Raw genomic sequence first — 26230 nt, forward strand, 5'->3', positions numbered from 1 at the left:
CCCCGGTCTGATGGGCCTGGGCCCCCCTTCCCTGGCGGGTCGCGAAGGGTGGGAGTGCCTACTGGGGTCAGCGGGGGAGCTGGCCCCAGGGAGGGGTCACTTGCCCCTCCCTTCCTTCCCTCCCCATCTCCAGCTGCCTCCCTCTTCCCGCTCCTCCACAACCACCCACACATGCAGGGCCTTGGAGTGGGGGTATGTCACCAGGGTGCAGAGGAGGCTACCCCCCCCCCCCCCCCCGTCCCCTTCTGGCTGCCTCTGCCTCAATTTTATCCCACAACTTAGACATTCACATTATTCACACTCTCATTACACATACATATAGGATCTTGGGGGTGGGCACAATCACGGAGTCCAAATTACCATCAGGGTGTATACCTCACCCCTGACGTCGTTGCCCACCTCTCAATTTTAAATACACTTAGTCATTGAGGGCTAGCAGGAGGGACTATGCGCTTACCTGCTGCTCCTTGGCAGGTAGCTCCATGCCCTCCTGGGTTTTAATTGCACCTTAGAACACATATGCATCAACACTACAATGAGCGGGTGGAGGGAGGTTTGGAGTCTTCTCCCACCCCCATTCTCTGCGGCCTGCTGGAGCAGGAGGGCTAGTAGGAGGAGTTGGCCGTCCGACTGCGGTCTGGGGTGTGGGGCCTCCCTGCTGCTGCGGAGTCGGGGTGGTCTGCCTCTCCCCACCGCAGGGAAAAGGGTAACACCACCTGGGTCTGGGTGCAATTCCCCCCTCCAGGGGCAAGGGTACCTAGACCCGGTTTGTAGAGTACGCTTGGGGAGTGTGATTGTGTGTACAGCGTCTCTTTATGTCTGTCTCCACGTTGGTTGAGTGTGGAGTGAGTGCATATGAGAGCATGAGGGTTGGAATGGATGTTTGTGTCTGTGTCTATATGTCAGGTTGGGTATCAGACGCCACCTCTCTGGGGACACCTCAGGCCCTCCAAGGTTTGGAGGCCTATCTCCACCCACCACCACTTCCCCTGCCGGTGGCGGACTCCCTCAGGTGTCGGTGTGTTGGTGGTTCTTTGTGTCTGGGGGTGGGCGTCCGGGTACACACCGGCTCACTCCTTGGCGGCCGCTTGTCGGGGCCTGGGGCCTGGGGCTCGCTCGGGCCCCTTTGGAGGTGGGGTGCCCCCGGCCTCTCGGCCTGGGGCTCGGTCACTCAGGCACGGCTGGGGGCCGGCGGAGCTCACAGGCGCGTCACTGCAACTCCCCCTGACTTCTGCTCCGCGGCTGCTGGGCGAGCCCTCATCTGGGACTCTCCTCAGCTCTTACTGGAACAGTGGCGCGGCTGCCCCTCTGTTGGTCTTCCATGGTCTCTTGTGTTCTGGGGGCCTCTGGATGTCTAGAGTTTTGATCTCCTCCATACCCGCTTCACACCCTGGAGGACGGGGCTGTGGCCCCCCCACACTCCCTAGCAGATCATTTGTTACGTCCCCACATAAAAGTCTAGGCAATGAGGGTGGGGGACAGTAACAGTTAGATCCAGGTGGAATGAAAAGAACGCCAGGCAGAGGTATTTAACATAAAATAGATCTTTATTGTAGGCAAACACCTCAATAATCATATAAATGGCAACAACAAAAGGAGACAGCACCGCTGCTATAATAAGAAATCAGGGAGGTCAACCCAAAGTGGTAATGACCACTCAACAAAGAAAGCAACAATAAGGTTTCAACAGAAAGAGACAGCAACGCTGCTAACAAACAATATCCAGGCAGGCCACACAAACTAATGAAGGCCGCCGTCACTCATGGGCAATCACTGCTCAGTTAAACACTACTCACAAAGAGCCACACACCAGAAGGCTGGTCATACGCAGCAGGCTGTTCCACACCTAAGCCAGTAGCACGCTCTGACCAGCACAGAGGAAATCCACCAGAAACCTCTCCCTCCTCCTCCACACTGCTCTTCTCCAGCTTATATCACCCCTGAGGGTAATTGGTTGTAACGAGAGCAGATGAGCAGCAGGTGTGACCTAAAGGAGAGGGCAGGGGCAGAGAGAGACAAGGGGAGGGGCCAGAACGAAGGAGGAGGAGAGAGAGAAGACAACACCACGCCCACACACTCCCACAGCCTCCCAGGATGTAACATTCCCCCCACCCTAAATCCACACTATACAAAACACAGAAGAAACTCATCACTATGCACTGCGTGAGAGTGCATCAGCCACCAGATTTTCAGTCCCTTTCTTGTGCTGGATAACCAGATCATAATCCTGCACCAGCAAAGCCCAGCGCATTAGTCGTTGGTTGTGGTTGTACATGCGCTGGAGGAAAGTGAGGGGGTTGTGATCTGTATACACCGTTACCGGAAAGGAGCTAGAGCCCACATACACAGTGAAGTGCTGCAAGGCCATCAGCATCGCTAGAGCCTCTTTCTCTATGGTGGAATAGTTTAGCTGATGGCGCTTGTACTTTACAGAGTAGTAGCAGACTGGGTGACACACACCCTCTGCGTCGTCTTGTAATAGCACCGCACCAGCTCCGGTGGTACTGGCGTCGACTTCCAGCTTGAAAGGCTGAGAGAAGTTAGGGGCAGCCAGAACTGGGGCGCTGCAAAGGAGGGATTTTGCAGACTCGAATGCGTGCTTGCATTCCCCTGACCACTCAAAAGGGACTTTGGGGCTACATAGCCTTGTCAAAGGGGCCACAACTACCGCAAAGTTCTTGCAAAAACAGCGGTAGTATCCAGTCATGCCCAGGAACCGTTTTAACTCCCGCCTAGTGGCTGGGGCCGGGTAGCTGAGGATAGCCTCGACTTTTGCCTCCACTGGGCATACCCGCCCGAAACCCACCTGTTTCCCCAGGTACATGACTGTCGCTTTGGCGAACTCGCACTTAGCGAGATTTAGAGTCAACGAGGCGTCAGCCAGTCGCTGAAATACTGATCGTAGGATGGCCACATGCTCTTCCCATGTGGCTGTGTATATCACCACATCATCCAAGTACACATTACATTGAGGCACGTCTCCTACAACCAGCTGCATCAACCGCTGAAATGTGGCCGGAGCGTTTTTCATGCCAAACGCCATCACGGTGTACTGCATGAAATGGTCGGGTGTGACAAATGCAGAAATGTCAGAGGCTCTGGGGGTCAAAGGCACTTGCCAATATCCTTTAAGAAGGTCCAGTTTGGAAATAAATGTGGCAGGACCTATGTTGTCAATGCAGTCCTCCATACGAGGAAGTGGAAAAGAATCGGCGACAGTCACTGCATTTACCCTACGGTAGTCGGTGCAGAAACGTGGGGTGCCATCAGACTTGGGCGTAAGTAAACATGGAGAGCTCCAAGGGCTGTGACTCGGTTTCGCCAAACCATTCTCCGCTAGATAACTGACCTCCTTCCTCATCACCTCGCGCTTTCCCATAGGGCAGCGGTACGCGTGCTGTTTGATTGGGGTTGCATCCCCAACATCGATATCATGTTCACAAACATTAGTACGCGAGGGCACATCACCAAAGAGAGAGGGGTAGGAGTGCAGTAGATTAAGCACATCTTCGCCTTGTGAAGGGGACAGATGAGACAGGTGGGCCGTTACTTCGGCTAAGTAAGCTGAATTCGCCAACCGTCCACACTGTTGTCCCTCAGAAAGTATATGCAGATCGTCGTCAGCACTGGCCTCTACACTCAGCACGGTGGCGGAGACAGAGCTGGAGGTTGCCACACTGGCAACAGTCTCATGAGTTTCCCTATCATGGTAGGGTTTTAACATGTTGATGTGGCACAGGCATGTTTTCCTCCTGCGCTCTGGGGTACTGAGAACATAATCTGTCTCAGACACTTTCCTCACTATGACGTACGGTCCCGCGAAACGGGCCGTAAGAGCAGAACCAGGCACCGGTAGCAACACTAAAACCTTGTCCCCAGCCTGAAAATGCCTTTTCACAGCCTTTCTGTCATGCCACGTCTTCATGCACGCCTGGGCAGTACACAGGGCCTCTTTAGCTAATGAGGTAGCACGTTGCCAACGATCCTTACATGTCTTTACAAAATCTGCCACGTTAGTTTTTGGAGCACCCCCACTAAGGAACCTCTCTTTCAACATCTTTAGCGGGCCCCGCACCTCGCGGCCAAACACAAGTGTAGCTGGGCTGAATCCTAAGGACTCTTGCTTAACATTGCGTATTGCGAACAGTACAAAGGGGACACCCTCATCCCAGCTTCTGCCCGTGTCATGGCAGTACTTTTTTAGCATAGCCTTAAGTGTTTGGTGCCAACGCTCAAGTGCACCCTGCGACTCTGGGTGATAAGCACTAGACACAGAATGAGAGACGCCCAGGGAAGCTAAAGTCTGTTTGAATGCTCGAGATAAGAAGTTAGTTCCCTGGTCTGTTTGCACTGTTTTTGGAAGACCAAAGGTGGTGAAAAATTTGATTAGCGTCTTAGTAATGTTTGCAGTGGTGACCCTCCGCAGAGGAATTGCTTCGGGGAACCGCGTGGACAAACACATTATGGTCAACAAAAACTGATTGCCTGCTCGTGTTCTTGGCAACGGACCAACACAATCGACCAAAACATGCTCGAATGGCTCACCAACAGCTGGTATTGGACATAGTGGGGCGGGGGGCACAGTTTGATTTGGTTTGCCCACCAGTTGACACGTATGACAAGTATTACAGTACTTCGCAACATCTGTCTTCATTGCCGGCCAGAAGAAGTGCTGCAGAATACGGTCATATGTTTTAGTTATCCCCAAATGTCCTGACCATGAATGGTCATGGGCTAACTGTAGCACGTGCTGACGTAAACTAGCCGGGACCACTATCTGTTGGACTACACTCCAGTCCTCCCCTGGCTTTGAAGTCCACCTGCGCATTAGCAATCCATCACATACAACAAATGTCTGCTTCCTGTCTCCTGTCAGATGATCACTCTCATCTACGGCAGCAAAACATTTGGTTAACGATGGGTCTGCTTTCTGAGCGATAATAAGGGCCTCCCGTGTGAGGAGAGGGGGGGCTGCGGGTTCAGGAGCAGGCTCAGCCACTTCTTGAGCCAGTTCCTTGGCATCAGGACCCACCTCCCCCTCCTCAGAGGGCATCACATCCATCCCCAGCATAGAGCCGACCACTGACCCTGACAAGTCAACCACTTCTCCCTGCCGATGGGCCTGTGACCGGGTAAGAACACTGTGATGGACCGAGTTGAAAACAGGAGGAGCCCAGGAATTATTAGAAAAATATAATTTCCATTTATTTAACCCCCAAAAATTATATTTACAAGACTAATAAATGTTGAGCTCATAAAAGAGGTCAAAGAAACAAAACTGAACTCAGGCAAAGCCTGCAACCTTAACAAACCAAATGACTGCCCAAACGTACATAATTGACCTAAACATGAATGACATACAAGGGTATATATAATGGCTGATCAGACCATTGTGACACATGAGGGGTAACAAACAAAACACAATCATAAACCACAAACGATGCAGTACAATCTAGTTTGTTAATAAACTAACCACTAAAGAAGAAAATCAAAAACCCCATTAAACCCTAAACTCAAATATTTAATTAAATACAAATACTTTGTTTTTAAAGTAAAGAAAACACACATTCCCCCTTCAGCAGGAAGTGGTGGTGTGGTCCAATTATCTTCCTTTGTATTTAATGGTTTCAAACCCTGGCTACCATCTTTTGTCCAGCAACTCCCAGTGATGATGGCAGGTAAGAAAATAAAAAGACAAAGGTTAGTCAGAAAGCAAAGAAATGAAGTAGTATGAATACATAAGTAAACTAAATGTGCGCGCTTACAAATAGAACAAATGTATCCAAACCAATCAATAAAGTTATTGGAAACTAAAATGTATTACTATATTCAAAATGAAGAATGAAAATACAAAAGTTACCGACTTTAGAGTGTGGCCACGGGTTTGGCCATCACACACCCCCCCACTTCTGGATCTTCCATCAGGCAGCGAGAGAGGTAATCAGCAATGGTGTTGTCTTTACCAGGGATATAGTGAATCTTAAACCGGTATGGCTGCATAGCCAGATACCACCTGGTGATTCTCCCATTAGTGTCTTTCATTCTCTCCAGCCACTGCAGGGCTTTGTGGTCAGTTTGAAGGATGAATTCTCTTCCCAGCAAATAATACTTGAAAGAGTCAAGTGCCCATTTAATGGCCAAGGTTTCCTTCTCAACCGTTGCGTAGCGGCTCTCCCTTGGTAGCAGCTTACGGCTGATGTAGGCGACAGGATGTCGATCCTCTGGTGGTCCCTGCAGAAGCACTGCTCCCAAACCCCTTTCAGAAGCATCAGTCTGCAATGTAAAGTCTTTTGTGAAATCTGGTGAGTGCAGAACGGGGTCCTTACTCAGGGACTGGCGAAGGTCTTTGAAAGCTGCAACAGCTTCAGCTGTCCACCGAATCTTATTGGGACATCTTGAGCCAATCCTGTCCGTCAGTGGGGCTGCTCTAGCTGAGAAGTTGGGAATGAATCTGTTGTAGAACGCAGCCATGCCGAGGAAGGATCGCAGCCGTTTCCTGGTTTGTGGAAGAGGACATGATGCAATTGCATTAATTTTGTCAACCTGTGGTTTAATTGTCCCACCTCCAACAGTAAACCCGAGGTACTGGACTTCAGTCCTAGCAAGAGCACACTTTGCTGGATTGATGGTAAGGCCTGCGGAACACAGCCAATCCAGCACGATCCTTAGGTGATCCACATGCTCTTCCCAAGTTCCACTGAAAACAACACCATCATCAAGGTACGCACAAGTGAATGCTGAGAGCCCACAGAGTACCTTATCCATTAGCCTTTGAAATGTTGCTGGGGCCCCATGCAGACCAAATGGTAAGACTGTGAACTCGAACAATCCCCACGGAGTACGGAATGCTGTCAACTCTTGAGACCGTTTAGTGAGAGGTACTTGCCAGTATCCCTTGGAGAGATCAATGGTAGTTAGATATTTTGCCTTCCCCAAACGCTCAATGAGATCGTCAATGCGTGGCATCGGGTAAGAGTCAAATTTTGATATGGAATTGAGATACCTGAAGTCGATGCAAAAACGTATCGAGCTATCCTTTTTCGGAGCCAACACAACAGGGTTGCACCACTCACTTGTTGAAGGTTGGATGATTCCCAGAGACAGCATGAGGTCCACCTCCTCCTTTAACTCCACCAGGAAGCGTTCCGGTATCCTGTAACTCATACGCTTCACAGCTGCATCAGGTTTTAAAACAATGTCATGCTCCACCAGACTCGTGCGACCTGGGTACTTTTGAAATATGTCTGAATTAATCAGAGGTGTTACCTGAGACTGTTGCTCACTGGTGAGATGGCTCAGGTCCAGGACAGAGACTGTTACTGAAGGCAAGTAGTCATTAACTTCTTCCTCCTCATCCACGCTGTGAATAAGCAAACCCTCTGTTTTATTCTCAGTGCGTGGAATCCATTCCTTAAGAAGGTTAACATGGAGCACTCTATTCCCTCGCTGAAGACCTGGTGTAGAAACTTTGTAGGTAGTAGGTCCAAGTTTCTTCTGTACTTCAAAGGGTCCCTGCCACTTTGCCAGCAACTTGCTGTCAGAAGTTGGCAACATTACCAAAACCTTCTGGCCAGGGACAAAACTCCTGTGGCGAGCTTTTTTATCAAACAAAGTCTTTTGTTGCCTCTGAGCAGCTTCCATATGACTCTGAGCCAGTTCACTCATCTGCTGAAGCTTTTCTCTCATATGAATGACATATGAAATAACATTGACCGATTCCTCTTTACCTTGCTCTCCCTCCCATGAGTCCTTTAGCAGGGTCAATGGGCCTCTCACCTCATGGCCATAAAGAAGCTCAAACGGGGAGAAGCCAGTGGAGGCTTGAGGAACTTCCCTGTAGGCAAAAAGGAGGTATGGCAGCCACTGGTCCCAATCAGACCCTGTATCATTGACAAACTTTCGGAGCATTTGTTTGAGAGTTTGGTTGAAGCGCTCCGTCAGTCCATCTGTCTGTGGGTGATAAGGGGTTGTCCGCATACTCCTGATACCTAACAGCTTATAGACCTCTTTCAACAGTGTGGACATAAAATTAGTGCCCTGGTCAGTTAAAATCTCCTGTGGGAATCCAACCCTTGAGAACAGTTGAATCAATGAGGAAGCTACAGTTTTTGCTTTAACAGTTTTTAATGGAAAGACTTCAGGATACCTCGTAGCATAGTCTGTAATGACTAGCATAAAGCGATTTCCAGATTTACTTTTTTCTACAGGACCAACTACGTCCATGCCAAGACGCTGAAATGGTATACCAATGATTGGGAGAGGTTGGAGTGGTGCTTTGGTGGGGACTCTAATTGAAGTCTTCTGACATTGAGGACAACTCCTGCAAAACATAGCAACATCTGAGCGTAAACCAGGCCAGAAAAAGTATCGCTTGATGCGAGCGGTGGTCTTATGCTTCCCCAGGTGGCCAGCCCAGGGAATGGAGTGCCCCAAAGTAAGCACTGTTTCACGGGCTACTTTAGGGACCACTAACTGTTTAACCTGGCCGTGCTGGTGGTATAAAATGCCATCTTGCAGAATGTACAGCTCTTTATTTGTGTCAGATTCAACAGAGTCCTTTTCCTTAGCCCTCAGCAACATGGCAGACAAAGTTGGATCAGCCTGCTGCATTTGTCTGATGTTCGTAGGTACTGAAAAACCTAAAGGCATATCTGGAGCAGCCTGAACTGATGTCTTTCCAACAGTGTGTTGAAATTTTTCACGTCTTCTTTGACTGCGTGGCTTCCGAGACTTCCCGGGATCTGTCTCTAGTTCAGCCTCAAAGAAGGGTAAAGCACTGAGGGTTGCATGATGCTCATCCTGATTTTTAGTTTGAGCCCTTGTTATAGCAACATTGCACTCTTGCACTTCTCTCAACAAATCATAGATGACTGGCAGATCCTCCCCAAGAACTACAGGATAGGGCAGATTATCAGCTACACCAACCTTTAACAGATAGGGTGTCCCCTGCACTTCAATAAACAGATCAGCAGTAGGGTATGGTCTTTCATCACCATGTATACAGCAAACTGATATGGTTTCAGAGGGGCATGTGTAGTCTTTTGACACATATTTCCTGTGTACCAGAGTCTGTGTGCTGCCAGTGTCTATTAAAGCATTAATTTCTTGTCCATTAATCTTAACTGTGGTGATTTTATTTGACTGCTTTCTCTCAGATTTAATATCCACATTCCGGTGAGGCACAAAACACATCTGAGATAATTTGCTTTGATTATTAGGACACATGGGCTTAGTGTGACCTTCCTGTCCACAAAGGTAGCACACTGGTGGCCTTTTACCTGGCTTCGAGGTATTCAGAGGCTGCGTTTCCCTTGTAAAGGGCTTACCCACACCCGTCGCTGACCTCTGAGGATGCTGAGGGGGTTGCGACCGACGTGAATCTCTGGCAGCCTTCCATGCACTGTTGCTCCATGGCTGACTCTTACTTCGGGCAGCTACAAACACATCAGCCAGGATGGCGGCCTCTACAGCAGATTTTGGATTATGCTCCTTAATCCACACCTGAAGCTCAGGACACAGCATTCTTAAAAACTGCTCCAAGATAATAATTTCACCAACTTCTTTTACAGTTCTGTTTTTCGGCTGAATCCATTTTTCATAAAGTTCTTTCAGTCTCGCATACAGTTCCTTGGGACTCTCATCAAAAACTTCAAGACAGCGAAATCTTTGCCTGTATGTTTCTGGGTTTATATCGTATTTTTGCAAAATGGCAGCTTTTACCTTCTCATATTGCAGTGAATCGTCCACATCCATATTAACATAGGCACTTCGAGCCTTACCAGTGAGAAGAGGTATGAGGTGAAAAATCCAGTCTGACTCTGGCCAACGACAAGCAGCTGCAATTCTCTCAAAAGTGGTCAGAAAATGTTCAACATCATCTTCAACAGCTAGTTTCTCCAGTTTAGGATGATGAATATGCACAGACTGACCTGTTAATATGGAGGCTGAGCCAGAACCCTCATGCTGAGATGTTGCTTGTGTCTGATAATCAGCTGGAGTTTCAACAGACTCTGGATCAGTTGATGTGGGCTCTGGAAGTGGGGTGGTTCTGGCCTGCACTTCCATTTGCAAAAGCCGAAACTGGTGTTGCAAACTCTTAAAACGCTGTTCTTGCAGTATAGCATCCTCTCTCTGCTTTTTATCTCTAACTTCCTGTTGTCCCATGAAAGCCTGAAGAATCCCAGCAATATCAAGGAGAGTTGGCTCCCTGGTATCCTCTCCTTCAGTGTCTCCAGCCACAACTGAAATTCCTTCTTCCATCTCCTTCTCCCTCTCTGGCTGCTGCAAGGCCTCTCTGGCCTCCATTTTATTTCCTCTCTTTGGGCGCACAGCATTCTGCATGGCTCAAAAAGTTTGTCAGGGGAGGAAAAAGGGCAGAAAAATGCAAAAAAAAAAAAAATCCTGTCTCCTCAACTGAAGGATCCCACTCCTGACACCACATGTGATGGACCGAGTTGAAAACAGGAGGAGCCCAGGAATTATTAGAAAAATATAATTTCCATTTATTTAACCCCCAAAAATTATATTTACAAGACTAATAAATGTTGAGCTCATAAAAGAGGTCAAAGAAACAAAACTGAACTCAGGCAAAGCCTGCAACCTTAACAAACCAAATGACTGCCCAAACGTACATAATTGACCTAAACATGAATGACATACAAGGGTATATATAATGGCTGATCAGACCATTGTGACACATGAGGGGTAACAAACAAAACACAATCATAAACCACAAACGATGCAGTACAATCTAGTTTGTTAATAAACTAACCACTAAAGAAGAAAATCAAAAACCCCATTAAACCCTAAACTCAAATATTTAATTAAATACAAATACTTTGTTTTTAAAGTAAAGAAAACACACATTCCCCCTTCAGCAGGAAGTGGTGGTGTGGTCCAATTATCTTCCTTTGTATTTAATGGTTTCAAACCCTGGCTACCATCTTTTGTCCAGCAACTCCCAGTGATGATGGCAGGTAAGAAAATAAAAAGACAAAGGTTAGTCAGAAAGCAAAGAAATGAAGTAGTATGAATACATAAGTAAACTAAATGTGCGCGCTTACAAATAGAACAAATGTATCCAAACCAATCAATAAAGTTATTGGAAACTAAAATGTATTACTATATTCAAAATGAAGAATGAAAATACAAAAGTTACCGACTTTAGAGTGTGGCCACGGGTTTGGCCATCACAAACACCTACGGGAAATACATCCGGGTGCTGCCGGTTTAAAACATCTGGCAAGGGGCTTGGGTCAGGGGTCTTTGTAACCTCTGGGGCAGGATAAACCTTCCCACCTGCAATGTCATTGCCCATTATGAAGTCCACACCATCAATCGGGAAACAAGGACACACAGCTACAGGAAAAATGCCACTTACTAGGTCACTCTGCACCCAAATTTGATGGAGGGGGGCTGGCACATAAGTCATTCCAACGCCCCTAACAATAACATCAGTGCCGCTGGCGGTCTTTTCATCAAAGGCAAGTGCACTAGCCAGTATGAGGGACTGTGAACCACCTGTGTCGCGTAGAATGGTCACAGTACGCCCATCTCCAGGCTTACCAGAGAGTGACACCGCTCCTTTGAAAATGAAAGGTTTAAAACATTCGTCAGGCGTTTCAGTGCTAAGTGGTCTACTACCAGAAGAAGCGTTTTTAATCAGCCCTATCCCTTTTGGTTTACGTGGTGTTGAAACTGGCTGTCTTTGCCTGTAGGCCTCGCAATCCGCTATTAAATGGCCGGATTTAAAACAATAGAAACATTTCCGGTCTGACCTGGGACGAGGCACAGGCACCTCTCTCCTTGTGTCTTGCTCACCACTAGCCTTTGCTAGTATGTCGCGTCGCTCATGCTTACCAACACTGGTTTTATGGACGAGTGCGAACTCGTCAGCCAGGGTCGCGGTCTGCTGCAACGTAGAGACCTTCTGCTCATTCAGATATACCGCCATCCGCTCGGTGACGCAATTTTTGAACTCCTCAATGAGAATCAATTCCCGTACCGAAGCTAGGTCTGCAGCTTTACAGGCCATACACCACCGATCAAAAAGGATACTCTTTTCTCTTGCGAAATCCAGGAAGGATTGACCCTGCACCTTTTTCAGCCCCCGAAATCGCTGCCTGTAAGCCTCGGGAACTAGTTCATAGGCTAACAGGATTGCACTTTTCAGTTTGTCGTAGTCCAAGCTGCATTCAGCGGACAACGAGGAACAAACTTCCTGCGCCTTGCCCACCAGCTTGCGCTGTAGCAGGATGGCCCACACATCCCGCGGCCAACGCAAGGCTGTCGCTATCCGCTCAAACGATTCAAAATAAATCTCCACCTCAGTGTCACGAAATGCAGGGACCAGACGACTATTCCTTCCTACATCAAACTGAACGTCTGTATGTGACAGCGAAGCCACCACAGGAGGGGTGGAGGCCTGCTGGAGTTCCAGCTGTCGCAGCTTGACCTTCGTCTCCGCCTCCACTTTCATCAGCTCAACCTCTCTAGCCCTAGCCAGTTCTGCGTCCAAACGCCTAAGCTCTATCTCCCTCTTCAGCTGGAACTCTCTCTCGCTCTGCTCCTTCTCCAGCTGGAGGCGAGCTAGACGGACTTTGAACCTAGCATCCTGCTTAGAACCCTCTGATGACTGGATGGAGAGTGGATCAAAACGGGGCAGCGTCATAGGCCCCCCCTCGGGCAACCCCTGGTCCATAGGTGTGGACACTGCTGGTTCTACAACCTGGCCTCGAACAGGAGGCGCCGCACTTGGTCCAGCCGGACCGGGTGTGCTCGGAGGTTCTTGCATTACAACCACCCTCTTCTCCAACAACCCGGACACCAGAGCGGCTTTCAGCTCGGCTTTGCGTAGACCAGTGGAGACACTGATCCCGTAATGTGTAGCCAGCTCATGCAGATCCCTCTTCCTACAAACATCTAGCAGGGCAAGCGACGGCTCTGCTGTAAACCCAGCAATATCAAAAGTGGCCATGAAAACCCAAAATGGCCTGCCAAAACACAAGCAAACCACTAAAAGGCCACACACACACACACACACACACACACACAATGCCTTCACTACAGAACTACACACAGGCGAAAGAGAAATGTGTTGTGTCAAAAAGTCAACCATTAATTGAAAAGCCCACACTCCCCCCAGTCCTGCCTGCTCAGAATCTAGCCTGTCCTAGCTTCTGGAGCGTACCAGGCTCGAGGCCACTTTAAAGGCGAATCATCAAGTGCCAAAAGGCACCGACAAGCCTACCCCCAACAGAGAATTAATCCCCACCCGGGTTTGCTCCGAAAATAAAAAAGGCAAAACAAAAAAACGAGTGTCCGAAGGAAGAGCAAATGCTCAGCTAGACACTCCCCTGTGCTAGCCGGGGAGAGCAGCAGTTGCCAAATGACCTTCACACAACACACAAACACCTGTACGCACTTGTAATCAACCCAATTCCTTTCATTCCGATCCCGGACGAGCCCCCACTTTGTTACGTCCCCACATAAAAGTCTAGGCGATGAGGGTGGGGGACAGTAACAGTTAGATCCAGGTGGAATGAAAAGAACGCCAGGCAGAGGTATTTAACATAAAATAGATCTTTATTGTAGGCAAACACCTCAATAATCATATAAATGGCAACAACAAAAGGAGACAGCACCGCTGCTATAATAAGAAATCAGGGAGGTCAACCCAAAGTGGTAATGACCACTCAACAAAGAAAGCAACAATAAGGTTTCAACAGAAAGAGACAGCAACGCTGCTAACAAACAATATCCAGGCAGGCCACACAAACTAATGAAGGCTGCCGTCACTCATGGGCAATCACTGCTCAGTTAAACACTACTCACAAAGAGCCACACACCAGAAGGCTGGTCATACGCAGCAGGCCGTTCCACACCTAAGCCAGTAGCACGCTCTGACCAGCACAGAGGAAATCCACCAGAAACCTCTCCCTCCTCCTCCACACTGCTCTTCTCCAGCTTATATCACCCCTGAGGGTAATTGGTTGTAACGAGAGCAGATGAGCAGCAGGTGTGACCTAAAGGAGAGGGCAGGGGCAGAGAGAGACAAGGGGAGGGGCCAGAACGAAGGAGGAGGAGAGAGAGAAGACAACACCACGCCCACACACTCCCACAGCCTCCCAGGATGTAACATCATTACATGGAGAAACCTTTGGAATGCAAGCATGCTGATCCACACAGGTATGCACACATGGGTATTCACAGACGCGGACTAAAGCTTTCTTGGCTGCTGCCTCAAAGCACACTGTGCGCTGTCTATCTTGCATGCTGCACAATATCGTTTATTATTTAGTAAATATTGATATCTATGACTAGCTAGTTTATTGTGATGGTGCTTTGTTTTCTCTATTATTATGTTGCTCTTTGTTGTTTGCTGTCTCCTCGGTTTGTTTTTTTTTGTTTGTTTGTTTGTTTTTTTCTCTCCATACAGGTGACCCAGGAGTTCTTTTTTTTTTTTTCCTCTCTCTTCCCCCCTCTTCTCACCGTCTCTTCTCCCCTTTGGTTTTCTTTCTTTCTCTCCCCCTCTTTCTCTCATTCATTCCCCCTGTCCTATTTATTAAAAAATAAAATAAAAAAAATAAAATGACAAAGGATGAACTGAAGCTCTGCCATCACGTAATGTCGCATACTGCTGTTTCTGATGTCATTTAAAAAAAAAAAAAAAAAAAAAAAAAAAAAAAGGAAGAGGACTCCCTTACTGCATTTATTTATATTGTATTGTCTGTATAGCACTTTAGAGCACACCTTTCACTTTATTAAAAGCACCTTATCAAGTACTTTATGAGCATTGCACTTTAAGCATGGATTTGCACACAAGAAGTTTAAATATTTATTGACTATTTATTGGGAATTTTAAAATCAGTTGGTAGCCTTGTTTCAGATCCTGCACAGCTGCTCCTCATCAAGGAATGTGGTGGTTGTCTGTCAGGAGAGAAGAATGGTGATTGAGATTGTGATTAAGGTTTACCAATAAGGAAAACTAATGCAAATGTGTGTGTGAAATCTAGGGATAAAAGTGGTGCAAATAAGTGTTTGTAAGTTAATGATTACTCACCTTTCTTGCCTGTGTCCTCTTCAAGGTGTTTGGGCAAATGTTTCCCCGGGGGTCCAGACACCATTTAAAGGTTCCGGGAGAGACCATTGGTAAAGAGAGTGTGGTGAATCTTTTTGTGCTTGGGTTTCTGGGTTTTTATAATATTGGGTTTGGTGTAACATTAAAGTGTGAAGTATTTATTAATATGTAAATGTGAAAATGTATTTATGTATTTATTTATTCTTATTGATATATTGTATACTGTGGTGGAAGGTTGGGATTTAAGAATTTACCTGAGAGTGGAATAATGGTTAAGTCTGTGACAGCTGAACATATTTAAGGCTGCCAGTTGTCATTAGAGGATGGATTTTTGTGCTGCGAAGAAGCTCGACAAGTTAATTGTTTTAAGGAGAGCCATATAGCAAATAAATACTTTGTTCCACTACACTTGCCTTGGTCTGTCTCACTGTGTTTCCAGCCGCTAAGGGCTGCCCTGTTAAATGACATTAATGTGATTTGTCTTTAACAGATGTTTCAACACACCATAGATTGTGTCCTCAGTGCCAGATGGTCTACAGATACCAGGAGTGGACAGATGGGCTTAACAACTTTGACAACCACGTTGTTTTGTCTCTTGAACTCTGCCTTCTTTTGAGAGAAAATCTGCAGGTGAGGATCACAAAAATAAAATATACTCATCTGAAGATGGGAAAAATGTGTTTGTGTCATTATATGTTGGTGCCCAAGTTTAAATATCTGTGTAATCATTAGGGATGGGTATCGTTTAGGTTTTATCCGATACCGGTGCCAAATCGGTACTTTTGAAACGGTGCCGGTGCTCAAACCGGTGCTTAAAGAATGGAGAACACAAAATTGGTCCAAAAACCTCATGTTCAGCTGGTTTTTGTAAAAAGATAACAATGTTAGCCTTTTCTGCAGCTATGGGGCATATATGGTATCACTCTTGGCTGGAAGCAGTGCTTAAACAATGGAAAAAACACAAACTTTATCCAAAAACCTCTCGTTTAACTGTTTCCCTCTTTTTCTTTGGTCATTTTAGCCTTTTTGGCCAGGGTGAAGGGAGCATCTGCCATCAAACAAGAAGACAGCCGCATGTAGCTATGATGATGATGTTTGCTAGTTCACCTTACATGCATTAATGTAATAACGTGGTTAGCCTCACGTTACTCACGCAGAGAAGAACGGTTGCTGCTGCCATCATCATCCATCATCATTTCTGCTACACTGGCAAGGCTAGGGGTCAGGACTCTCCTCTTCGTGTTTTTGGGGATGTTGCTAACTCCGCGTCTGATAACAGGCACCACACCCGCAGTAGATGCACTCTGTGTGAGGTCTCGCAGCAAGCTATCAAATACAGCGCATTTCTTGGCTTTAAAAAAAAAAAACGCTATGCGTCGCCAGGTGTTTCATCGGATTTGAGGTGTTACCTCCTTTGACAGTATCACAGTATCAGCTTAAAGCACTTGTTGCAGGCTGCTGAGTTTGCATATTTTGCTGTGAAGTACAGCCAGACTTTTGACCGCTTCGCCTAGGGCATTTTTAATCTGTAGCTCTGCTCTAAAAGAACGTACGTACCTGGACCCGCCTACTATCCTCAGAAACGTAAAATGATTGGCTAGAAGTGTATCACAGCTCAGGACCTTCTTGCTGTGCCACCGTGCTTAGATATTATTAACATACAAATGCAGTAGTATTCTGGTATATAACCAAAGATCATTAACGCAGAGAGTGTTTGTAGCAAACCAAAGGCTTGGAAAGATTAATGATTTATTATCCATTTTCCTAACAAAATATAAAGAAATACATACTTATAGAACTTTAATAAACATAAAAAAGGCATGTCTCAAGACCTTTTCACTATCCTCTCCAAACAGCAACGGTGCAAAGGAAGATGCAACACTAGGTGCTTGGATAACATAAGATGTTCAACACATCACTGAAGAAACATTTTTCTCAAAGCCAAATGTACCCCAGATGATGTCTAAGCTACAGCACGCTAGCAGGCTATTCTTTCAAAGCTTTGTAAATACTCTGATAAATAACATCTAACATGTTTTGAATCACATAATACAGCATCCGACTTTAAATACTAAGTACTGTCATGTATTTTAGACACAGGCTACAAATGTCACCAAAAAAGAATAAATAACTGAAAAGCTCCAATGAACTGCTGCCTACTCTGTAGTTTACACAGTGTTCATCTTGCCCTCAAAGAGACTAAAATCTCATCCAAAGCTTTTTAGATGTCAACTCTATCTGTCCAAGTGAAGTAACCCAGAGGGATCAGCTTCAGAGGGACATATTGGAAAGATGTTCTCCAAAATTAGCTGTCAGTAGAAGAGACATTCAGAGAACAGAGCTGACGATGTGATGTGAACAGAGGTGGGTAGTAATGAGTTACATTTACTCCGTTACATTTACTTGAGTAAGTTTTTGAAAAACATTTATTTTTAAAGTATATCTCCAAAAGTTGATTCTGTTCATCTGGACGTAGCGTTTTGTGGGAGAAACGTTTTCTCACTCATCCCAATAACTTCTTCAGTCTCAGCTGACTGCAGTTTTCCCCAATCTTATAAACAGTACATTTGCATAATGACTGAAACAAGCCCAGAGAAGGAACAATGAGCTGGGAGGTCAGTTCCTTAATCTTAATTATGCAAATTCTCATGACCATAGAGATGGCACGATACCACTTTTTTATGTCCGATACCGATATCATAAATTTGGGTATCTGCCGATACCGATATGAATCCGATATAGTGTTTTTTAATCAATAAAACTGTTTTTTAAATATCTTGCTGCATTTTGTATAAGTTCATACTCAAGTTTAAAAAACAACAACACTAAAGCTATTCTGTTATACCTGTATGCAAAAAAAAATATTTCATAGTTCAGCAATACTGATCAATCTAATAAACATAAACCTACACCATCCTCCCTATTCTGGTATTTTAAAGAGTACTTAGCGTAAATATTAAGCAACCTAACTTCCAGCAAAAAAAATAAAAAATAAAAAATAGGGAACCACTCCTCACGCGCCACCTCATGATGCTTAATCGACATAATCAACCTTAATTTGATGCAGTGTGAAAAGAAAATACACAGAAATCAATTATTTTTCAAGAAATATTAAATAGATTCAACATCTTTCTTTAACAGAACTGCAGACTGCACAGATGGTACCTTCCCAAAGGAAAAAGTACTATAGCTTACTAGGGTATATATTAGACATAATAGTTACTATATACAGTAATGGACTTCTATTCATTTTAGATCAAATTAAAACTTTGGGTGTCAGATAATTATTTAATAAAAGCTAGACTTTTTAAATGAGAATAAGAAAGAAAAGTATTTCTTTGTGCCCCCCTTTTCCCTGTTAATGCCTTACCTGCCCCCCTGGCTAAACTTTGCTAGATCCGCCCCTGCACAGTTACCAGCCGTCAGCTACGTAGAAAAGGATCCTGGTGTAGAAAGTAATATTAAATAAATTCTAACAACAGCTTAAAACAAACAAGAGAGACGGAGTCGCGACAGAAAAGCCGATCAGCTGATCATTAAGCAGTTTCATGATTGAAGTAGCAGCAGGAGAGGGAGGGACAGAGAAGACGCAGTCGCTCCATAAATCGGTTGTTAAGCTTAACGTGGGAATGCTTTACAAACATTCAGAAATGGACTTACACACTTGCTTTACTTCTCTCGGGGATAACTTTGTCGGAGATGAAATGCCGGCTCCAAATGCTGAACCAGACCACCGACAGGTCTCGCACACCACAGCCGCTCTATCACGTGATGCATACTGCTCCGACGTGCTAAGGTTATGAGGCGAGTTACGGCGTGTCGCAAGTTTTGTGAGGTGCTTTTGTGATATTTAATGGATTGGATTACATTTTTTATTTCTCTCCGATATCTGATCCAGTAATTTAGGTCAGTATCGGACCGATACCGATACGTAATATCGGATTGGTCCATCTCTACCATTGATCAACAACCACTGACCAAAACCCACTGATCAAAGACCACTGATCAATGGCCATGAGTACCATTCACAGAGAGTTGAGGAATGGCTGCAATCACAGCATTGTAAGATGGCGAAAGATGTACCCTTAGGCCCCCTCCTCGATTCAAAAATGGTCTTTCCCTTTTCACGTAAATGGCCTCCTTGACTCCGCGCTCAAACCAGCGTTCCTCACTGTCCAAGATATGTACATCCTCATCCTTGAAAGAGTGTCCGCTGGCCTGTAGGTGTAAATAGACTGCAGAGTCCTGGCCTGACGAGGTAGCTCTTCTGTGTTGTGCCATCCTCTTAGCCAGAGGTTGTTTGGTTTCCCCGATGTATAAATCCTGGCAATCCTCTTGGCACTTAACAGCGTACACTATGTTACTCTGTTTGTGTCAGGGGACCCCATCGTTGGGGTTGACCAATTTTTGGCGCAGCGTTTTTAAAAGCCACAGAGACCTGGTGTTTAGAAAAAATGCGTCTCAACTGTTTATAAGATTGGGGAAAACTGCAGTCAGCTGAGACTGAAGAAGTCACTTGGATGAGTGACGAAACGTTTCTCCCACAAAATGTTTCTCCCACAAAACGCTACGTCCAGATGAACAATTTCAACTTTTGGAGAGGTACTTTTACTCGGCAATATTTGGCAAAATTTGACTCATTACTTTGTTTTAAATAATCAGTTTAATAATAATAATGGATACTTTATTGATCCCCATGGGGAAATTACTTGTTTTTCTCTGCATTTGACCCATTCACTCAGTGAAGCAGTGGGCAGCCCACTAAGCAGGCGCCCGGGGAGCAGTGTGTAGGGACGGTACCTTGCTCAGGGATACCTCAGGGTAGCCGTTAAGTGGATTCGAACCGCCGACCTTCCGATCATGGGGCGACCACTTTACCTACTGAGCTATCCCTGCCCCAATTACATAATACTGCTAATAATGGATCATTCTGCCAGTGGAGTTTCTTGTAACTCCTTTACCAATCAGATGCAGTCACATGACCAGTTTGAAACTGTGGCGGACAGAGCGGCCCAAGTGTTTTAAAGTAGCGTGTAGATACATGGAAAGAAGAAACACATGAAAACATGGCAGAGTCAACTGTCTCCGCTAGAACTGAAGAGGATGAACACCAAGGGTGTTCATCCTCTTCAGTTGGATGAACACCATCCAACTGAAGAGTTGGATTGTTTTGTATCAAAACAATACAAAGATTGTTTCACTTAAAAGCAGTACAAAAGAACAGCTATATTTTCAGTGTTGGTTTCTACAGTGTGAGCCAAAGCAAACAGACTTTTCAGCGTGAAAAAACTCAACTCATGTAACCTGTGGAAACGTGTCGCAGTAAGTTTACTCTAAATATATTTTTAGCTTTGGTTAGTTTGATATCAGTCTTATGTTACATGTTATGTTCTAATGTTTTCTCTGAGGCTGCTGTGCCATTTAGAGCAAAAATGAATATAAAGTTTACAGCATATCTCGTCACTGGAAATGGTTTGCACTGTTTATATATTTATATTATTTACTGTAGATATTGGTTAAAAAGGCTTTATGTTGTGAAAAACTGAAATCTGGAAATTAGAATTGTACATATACATATATTCTATTTGAAAATACTAACATTTGTATATTTATTTATTTATGTTTGTCTGATAGCATTTATTTAAAAAATACATTTTCACCAATTACTTTTTTACTCTTATTTGGGCAATTTTTTTGACAACTACTTTTCACTTTTACTTGAGTAATAATATTTTACTATTTTAATTTACTTAAGTACAATTTTTGGATACTCAACCCACCTCTGGATGTGAAGATGTGAAGACAGCAACATTACAGATATCCTCAGTGAAAACAGGGCAGGGGGGCAGTAGACTGTCTGTCCTCGACATTAATTAGGCCTACCTGTGGGTTGTCCTCCATTACACAGCGGATCTTTTCCACCACATCGATGCGGCGCTGCCGGTGCAGGGCGTTGATCAGCTTGGCCAGGTTGGCATCGCTGTCCCGGATCGTCCAGTGCTGCAGCGCAGCATACGCCCTCTCATGATCAGAAGAGTAGCCGTTGGAGAAGGCAGCCACCTCACGCTCTGTGACATTAGCCAGCGACTGATAGATGTCGATCCACTGCGTGCCCACCTGGGCTGCCACGAGCTTCAGGATATCCACTCCTAAAACACCAAAAGATGGAGAAAAAACAGTTAGAGAACACATGTGATCATTTGTTCAGGAACTAATGGGTTATTCAAAGAGAAAAACCTTATTAGTTAGTGGGGAGAGGTAAATTGATTGCACTAATCACCAATCTTTTTTTTTTCGTAAGATTTATTTTCATTTTTAAATTTGAAAAACAAACAAAAAAAAAAACAAAAACAAAAATCTCACAATTATGACACAAAGCAAATATCTACAACTCACTACAACATGGCAAGTTATTGTGACTACAGGAACACTCTTAAGTGTATATTCTTGTTTTCATGCCATTCAAGGATAATTCCAAAAATCTGAAAACCAAACACAAAAAGTAATAACATAATAATAATAATAATAACATAACAATATTGGTAATTACAAGAAAGAATTAGGAGACAGTATGCAAGACAAAAGAGAACAAATAAAATCAGCAAAACAAAAAGTATAGAACACATTATACGAACTTTTCCCACCCTCCCCCCATCCCTCTAACCTTGTATGGCTCTCAATCTCCTTACATTCCTATATCTAGACAGTTTATATTCACACTTATTTATAGAAACTCTTGTGTTCAGGAATCAACGCACTTCACGGTAAAACCACATCAATCAGGAAGTCAAGCCAGGAAAGCTGAACCGGGGATCAATTTAAAACAGACCCAGGGGGGTTCAGGATCAGAAAGACTTTATTTATCCCCAAGGGGCAATTAAGAATTTTGAGTCACCACTATAATCTGTCAAGTCCAGAGACGGTAGTACTGCCAACAAGGGGCCCCAGATTTTTTCAAAGGTTTCATACTTCCCTTTTACACTACGATATCTTCTCAGGTGTGCAGTAGGACACTATGTCTGTGAAGGTTCTCAGTCATCCAGGTCATCGTAGTCAAAGGAGGACACTAGCTCATTAATCCAGTGTCTCAGTGTTGGAGGATTTTCAGATTTCCAATATAGCAGAATACATCTTTTCAACGCTGTACTCGCAAGTAAAATAAAATATTTCTTCTAGTAATTCACATTAATAGAAGCTGTGTCACCTAGAATCCATAGTTTTGGGTACAGTTCAATTGGGATTCCCATTACCCTTGAGATTATTACAATGGCGCGTCTCCAAAATTGTTCTATCACTGGGCAATTCCACAGCATGTATATCTGGAGGGAATAATTACTCAATTTTATGTAGTCTGTAAGGGGTGTAATATATCCTATGAAATATGTTAAATTGCATTTGCCTGTGTCTTATAGAGATTAACATGGTCTGTGCCTGTTCCAATAAGTGGTGCCATTCTACCTCTTCATAAACATAGCCCAGGTCTGTTTCCCATTTTCTTTTTATGGATGCTTTGTTGTGATCAGGTAACTTTTCACTGATAATAGCATATATAGAAGATGCTATTCCTTTTATTGACTTGCACGGTTTGGTGCAAAGATGGGTTTCAAGAGAGGTTTGTTTTGGTATCTCGGGGAATGCCCCTTTGGATTTCTCTTTGAAGAAACTTTGTCTTGGAAGTTTAAATTTTTCTTTTAGTTGTTGAAAGTCAATAAATGTATCATTATTTTATAAGTCAGCAACACTATTGAACGCTGTTCAATACTGAAGAAATTTAAACTTCTTAAAATTATGCAAAATTGCAGAATATTGCAGAATATTTTTAAGGTTTAACGGGGCGATCGTGGCTCAAGAGTTGGGAGTTCGCCTTGTAATCGGAAGGTTGCTGGTTCGAGCCCTGGCTTGGACAGTCTTGGTCGTTGTGTCCTTGGGCAAGACACTTCACCCGTTGCCTACTGGTGGTGGTCAGAGGGCCCGGTGGCGCCAGTGTCCGGCAGCCTCGCCTCTGTCAGTGCGCCCCAGGGTGGCTGTGGCTACAATGTAGCTTGCCATCACCAGTGTGTGAATGTATGTGTGAATGGGTGGATGACTGGATGTGTAAAGCGCTTTGGGGTCCTTAGGGACTAGTAAAGCGCTATATAAATACAGGCCATTTACCAGGCCAAGGTTATCTGCTATGAAAAGCCAGACCAGGAAAATCTCCTTCATGTTTTTCTGTGTTTTATTCTCAGTTACTTTCACACAAAGGCATCTGCTGTGATTTTCACAATTCTGATGAAATCTCATGTGTATCAGTACTGATAAATGATCAGAATTATAATATTTCTGACTGTCTGAGGCTAAATTGAATCAAATCAGGACTTTGAGAACCGGAATCGAATGGATTATAGAAATCAGCGATGATACCCAGCCCTACTGAGCAGCCTAGGCCTGAGAGAAGTGGATGTAGCTGCGGGTAATAAGAAAAGATGAAAAGAACTATTGATAACTTTTTTGTTAAGTTAAGGCCTGATCTGCCTGAAATTCATAGCCAGTGCTCTGACACGGTGCCATCAATCTTTGAATGCTGAAAAAGCACAGTGTATCCAGGAAACACATATGATGCAATAAATGCACTGCCCAAGTGTCCCCTCTCCCCACTGCCTTTCAGCAACAGACAGCAGCAAACAGGTCGTCAGAGGAGGCCAAGATGATGATTAAGTTTAACATTTTCTACAATATTGACAAAGCACTTTAAGCACAAGTTTGTTAGTTAATAATTTAGAAATGAATATTGTCTGTATGGACTCCCCCCCCCAAAGAAAGTGCACATGTAAAACTGCGGTGTTAAGCGATGCGGTTGAAAAATTTGAGTGCACATAACTTTTGTGCCGGTATGCCTACATTTCTGAAGTTAGGCATACCGGTGCGCCCATGTCAAAAAGTTAGTCTAGAGCCCTGACAGCTGTCTGCCGGCAGAGCCCGCAGGCACGTCACTGCAACCCCCTCTGGCCTCTGCTCTGTGGCTGCTGGGTGACCTCTCATTCAGGGCTCTCCTCAGCTCTTCCTAAGAGGGTGGTTCGGTTGACCCCCTGCTGATCCTCCTTGGGTCCTCGTATTCTGGGGCCTCTGGATGTCTGGGAATGATCTCCTCCATACCTGCTTCATGCCCTGGGGGACGGGGCTATGGCTTCCCACACTTCCTAGCAGATTGTTACATGGAGAAACCTTTTGAATACAAGCGTGCTGATCCACACAGGTGTGCACCTGTGTGCACACCCGAGGTGTACACACGGGTGTTCAAAGACACAAACTACACCTGTCTTGGCTGCTACCTCAAAGCACATTGTGCGCTGTCAATCACATGTATAATAACATGTAATATTCAGTATCTACTGTTAGCTAGTTTTGTGATTGTGATGGTGTTGTATTTATTATGTTGCTCTTTTTTGTTTGTTTTCTCTTCTGTTTTTTCTTATCTCAATACAGGTGATCCAGGTGTTTTGTTTGTTTTTTTCTTTTTCTTCCCCCTTTACTCGCCATTTCTTCTCCCCTCTATTTTTCATTCTCTCCCTCTCTTTCTGTCATTCTTTCTCCCTGTCCTATCCTCCAGTCATGTCTGTTTGACGGGACGTCTGTAACAACCGAAAATCCAATCAGATAAATACATAATTATAATAAAGGTCAATCAAATGGACCAATATGGCAAGGCCATGATGATCCAATTGGTAAAGTAAATCCGCTTGGCATCTTTCTTGGCCTACAGACAACAATTTTGATGGCTAAAGATCCAAACGGGACAGGCAAAAAAAAAAAGAAAAAAAAAGTGCCTGACATCACATTATTTGTTATGATATTGTCACGGCTAGCAGGGCAAGCCGTGTGAGTTTTAATAGATGACCCAAGATGCAGGCAGCTTCAGATGCGAGTGAGCTTTGTTAAAAAGGATGGACATACAAACTGGAATATAGCAGGCACAAAACAAAACCTAAGAGAACCTAAACTGGGAAAACTAACAAAACTAACCTGAAACCAGAACAGAGACAACAGAGGTAGACTTGGGGAAGCAACACAGAATGAAGCAGGGAGGTGACGGAGGGAGATAACGCAGACAAACCAGCAACAGGCAGGAGAACACACAGGGCTTAAATACTCACAGGCGTAATCGTGGGATGGGAGACAGGAGGAGAACACACCTGGGAGAAATCAAGGCTGACGAGACACAGACGTAAGGCTGAGAACACTCACACGAGATAGAGACCTTCAGAATAAAACAGGAAACTCACGGACACAGAACCAGACAAGACACTGAACTTAACAGACAGATTCACAAGCAGACAGTGTGACACCATGGACAGACAGAGGGAACACAGAAGTGGGAGCAGGCAGGCACAGAACAGAAACCTAACAAATGGCAAACCTTAACAAAACACATAACCAGAATAAGCAAGAACATAGAATAATATAAGGAAACACAAAACACTGAGTCGTCAGACTCAGGAACATGGCAGATATTATACCGGGTAAACTTCTCTCCAAAGCCCATAGCCTCCAACATTTGAAATAGAAAGTTTGGCTCAATCCTGTCAAATGCTTTATTTGCATCCATAGAAATTATTAGCAGGGGGTTTTGATTTTTTTGAGCAGTATTCAATATATGGCGCAAACGTCGTACATTATCTGCTCCATGCCTGTTTTTCATGAAGCCTGTTTGGTCAGTGTGTATTATCTTAGGCATGTCTTCCAATCCAATGTTGTGATTTCCAATCTGTCAGGCTCAGGAGAGACTCGGAGGCAGACTGTCACTTAAGTTCACAATTTATTTACACACAGACACCAGGTGCGGATATATACAGGTGAGGGGGCACAGGAAGAGGGTCTCCGGGGAACACAGGCACGGCAAGGGGGCGGGCTATGTACACAATCCTTCACTGAAGCTCAGGTAGCTCGGACTCCGGCTTTTAGCTCACCAAACGGTGGTCCTCAGGCTGGCGAGAAATGAGTGTTACACAATAATCCAGTGAAGAAGCACTCTCAGCAGCCGCCTTAAGAAGTGAATGAGATGAGACGATTGTTTGCAGGTGTCCGAGCTAGGGGCTGGAGCCGTCATGACTCCGCCCCGGTAAAGCGCAGTGCGCAGGAGGGGAGAGAGAGAGACGCAGCACAACAAAAACA

At 44.9% G+C, this 26230-nt stretch overlaps 1 protein-coding gene across 1 annotated transcript in view; it reads right to left on the bottom strand.

The window, feature by feature from the left end:
• Positions 1-20844: 20844 nt before the first annotated feature.
• The window catches only part of tnfrsf21 (tumor necrosis factor receptor superfamily, member 21), a 94413-nt gene continuing 89027 nt past the window's right edge, over positions 20845-26230 (bottom strand). The window contains exon 4 of the mRNA XM_026142404.1: positions 20845-21228. Within this exon, the coding sequence (XP_025998189.1) occupies positions 20903-21228 (326 nt within the window). The 3' untranslated portion in view covers positions 20845-20902. The remainder of the gene's footprint in view (positions 21229-26230) is intronic.

Source organism: Astatotilapia calliptera, chromosome 15 (assembly GCF_900246225.1).
Source record: "Astatotilapia calliptera chromosome 15, fAstCal1.2, whole genome shotgun sequence".
Taxonomy (NCBI): domain Eukaryota; kingdom Metazoa; phylum Chordata; class Actinopteri; order Cichliformes; family Cichlidae; genus Astatotilapia; species Astatotilapia calliptera.